Genomic DNA, 2,906 nt, shown 5'->3' on the forward strand with positions numbered 1-2,906 from the left:
ACGTGACACGTGCACCGATTCAAAGGTTTCGGCTATGCCCTCCACAGAAATGGTAAATTCGAAATTGTACAGGCAATCATAGGCCAAATATGAAGATAATAATACACCGAAAAACCCCGCTAATTTTCCTAGTAGGCAAATTCAATGCCACGGCCGTGTAGCAATTAAAAAAGTTCGTTGGGGTAGTTGTATCCTCCAATTGGCCACGGAGCCCAATTCGGAATGGCCCCTTTAAATCCTCACATATTTCTCCATTCTGCAACCCATCACTTGCTCACGCTTTTCACATTCTCTTGCAACTTCCATCAACTTCAATTAATTCTTCCTTCATTAGTGCCAATTTCTATTATCATATTTTGGCGAGAAAGCCAACAAAAATGGCTGTTGATCAAAAGAACAAACCGAATCCAAACCCGGAAGCTGAAGGAAGAGGAAACAACAATAATAAGCTTCCGAATTTTCTTTTATCGGTTAGGCTCAAGTACGTGAAGCTTGGTTACCATTATATAATCTCCAATGCCTTGTATTTACTGCTCGTACCTATTCTAATAATTTCTTCAGCTCATCTTTCAACTCTCTCAGTTCAAGATATTGTCCAGCTATGGAACCAACTCAGGTACAATCTCGTGACGGTCACTGTGTGTTCAAGCCTCATGGTGTTTTTGGGCACGCTTTATTTCATGAGCCGCCCGAGAAAAGTTTACTTGGTTGATTTTGCATGTTACAAGCCGGAGCCCGAGCGGCAGTGCACTAGAGAAATTTTCATGGAGAGGTCGGAGCAGATTGGTTGTTTTTCGGAAGAGAACTTGGCATTTCAGAAGAAAATTCTTGAACGGTCTGGTTTGGGGCAGCACACTTATTTCCCTGAGGCCGTGCTGCGGGTCCCCCCGAACCCTTGTATGGCTGAGGCTAGGAATGAAGCTGAGATGGTCATGTTTGGTGCCATTGATGAGCTCTTGTCCAAAACTGGTGTAAAGGCTAAAGATATAGGGATTCTTGTGGTGAATTGCAGCTTGTTCTGTCCAACACCATCTTTGTCGGCCATGATTGTGAATCATTACAAGCTTCGAGGCAACATTACCAGCTATAATCTTGGCGGCATGGGTTGCAGTGCTGGACTTATTTCAATAGACCTTGCTAAGCAGCTTTTACAGGTTAAATTTCTACCACTTCGGTGGATCATTATTATTAAGATCTTGACGATATATTATATACTATAAAGTTACATTAATATGGTCACGTAAATTGTGGGATGTGGACCTTTTATTTGAGTATATTTAGGTGATCCTAATGCACATGTGATCAGCTGGTATTATTAGGTGAACTGCATTAAAAGAGATTGTTACTGTTTAAAGCCCAACAATAAAAGGAGCTGTAGCTTAGACACCAAGAATTGAACTGAGAAATATTAATGCAACAGCTAGCAGCCAAAAATCTACCAACTGCTCAAGTTGACCTTTTAGAGCCAATAGATCCAGTCGTGATTAACAATTTTTCAAGTTGTTTTGTAAGCTATAGGACTAAGACTTTTTGATGTTGTTGGAACAGGTGCACCCCAACTCCTATGCCTTGGTAGTGAGCATGGAGAACATAACACTCAACTGGTACTTTGGCAATGACAGGTCCATGCTTGTATCAAATTGCCTCTTCCGCATGGGTGGTGCCGCTATCCTTTTATCTAACCGATCCTCCGATCGCCGCCGATCAAAGTACCAACTCATCCACACTGTAAGGACCCACAAGGGAGCTGATGACAAGTGCTACAACTGTGTCTTCCAAAGAGAAGATGATACCAAAAGAGTTGGAGTTTCACTCTCAAAGGACCTCATGGCTGTCGCTGGAGAAGCCCTTAAGACTAACATCACAACACTGGGACCAATAGTCCTCCCGATGTCAGAACAACTCTTATTTTTTGCAACTTTGGTTGCTAAAAAAGTCTTTAAAATGAAAATCAAGCCATATATCCCAGATTTTAAGTTGGCTTTTGAGCATTTCTGCATCCATGCTGGAGGCAGAGCAGTGCTAGATGAGCTAGAGAAGAATCTTGAGCTCAGTGAATGGCATATGGAGCCTTCAAGAATGACTCTTTACAGATTTGGTAACACTTCTAGCAGCTCTTTGTGGTATGAATTGGCTTACTCTGAGGCTAAGGGGAGAATGAGAAAAGGAGACAGAACATGGCAGATAGCATTTGGGTCAGGATTCAAGTGTAACAGTGCTGTGTGGCAAGCATTGAGGACTATCAATCCTGCAAAGGAGAAGAATCCTTGGATTGATGAGATTCATGAGTTTCCTGTTCATGTCCCTAGAGTAGCAGCTGTTGATTTGAAGGCTTCTTAATTTCCTTCAATGGAGGGAGTATTATATCTGATTGATTTGCATACTTCACAATACGATTATATATGTAATATTTGGATCCATATATTTAGTTTCAATAAAATTATTTCTTGATTTTCATTTATCCGATGCCTGCATCTATTCTATTGATCTTAGCTGCTTGTATTCCATAGTAGAGAATTAATTTCACGTGAAGAAAGTGTAGAACAACTTCAATTAATATTTTTTGAAGGTCAAATAGCTTTTGATAATTGAACATCTTTTTATGCTGACATTATAGCTATAATTATTGGGATTGATTTTGCTTACACACACACACACATATATATATATTGGAATGTGAGTCTAGCTACTTTGCTAGGCTTTGATAAATGATAATTTTTATTGTCTTTGATGGGCTGATGAGTCATATTTACTTTATTTCTCAACATTTAGTGTCTTTTTATTAGTAATACGATATCTTATTTAATGGCTATTTAGCATCAAAGTCATTACTTGAAAAGACATAAAAATAAAAATAACAAGATATGCCGATTATGTAATACCGATTACCAACCATGACGGCGATA

At 39.5% G+C, this 2,906-nt stretch overlaps 1 protein-coding gene across 1 annotated transcript; it reads left to right on the top strand.

Annotated features, from left to right (window-relative positions):
* The first annotated feature begins 241 nt into the window (after positions 1-241).
* On the top strand, positions 242-2,461 carry LOC102608959 (3-ketoacyl-CoA synthase 11). Its single transcript, XM_006489426.3, has 2 exons — positions 242-1,154; positions 1,549-2,461. Exons 1-2 carry the CDS (start codon positions 378-380, stop codon positions 2,338-2,340), a joined length of 1,569 nt encoding a protein of 522 aa, XP_006489489.2. The 5' UTR covers positions 242-377; the 3' UTR covers positions 2,341-2,461.
* The last annotated feature ends 445 nt before the right edge of the window (positions 2,462-2,906 follow it).

This window comes from Citrus sinensis, chromosome 1, assembly GCF_022201045.2.
Source record: "Citrus sinensis cultivar Valencia sweet orange chromosome 1, DVS_A1.0, whole genome shotgun sequence".
NCBI classification, from domain to species: Eukaryota; Viridiplantae; Streptophyta; class Magnoliopsida; order Sapindales; family Rutaceae; genus Citrus; species Citrus sinensis.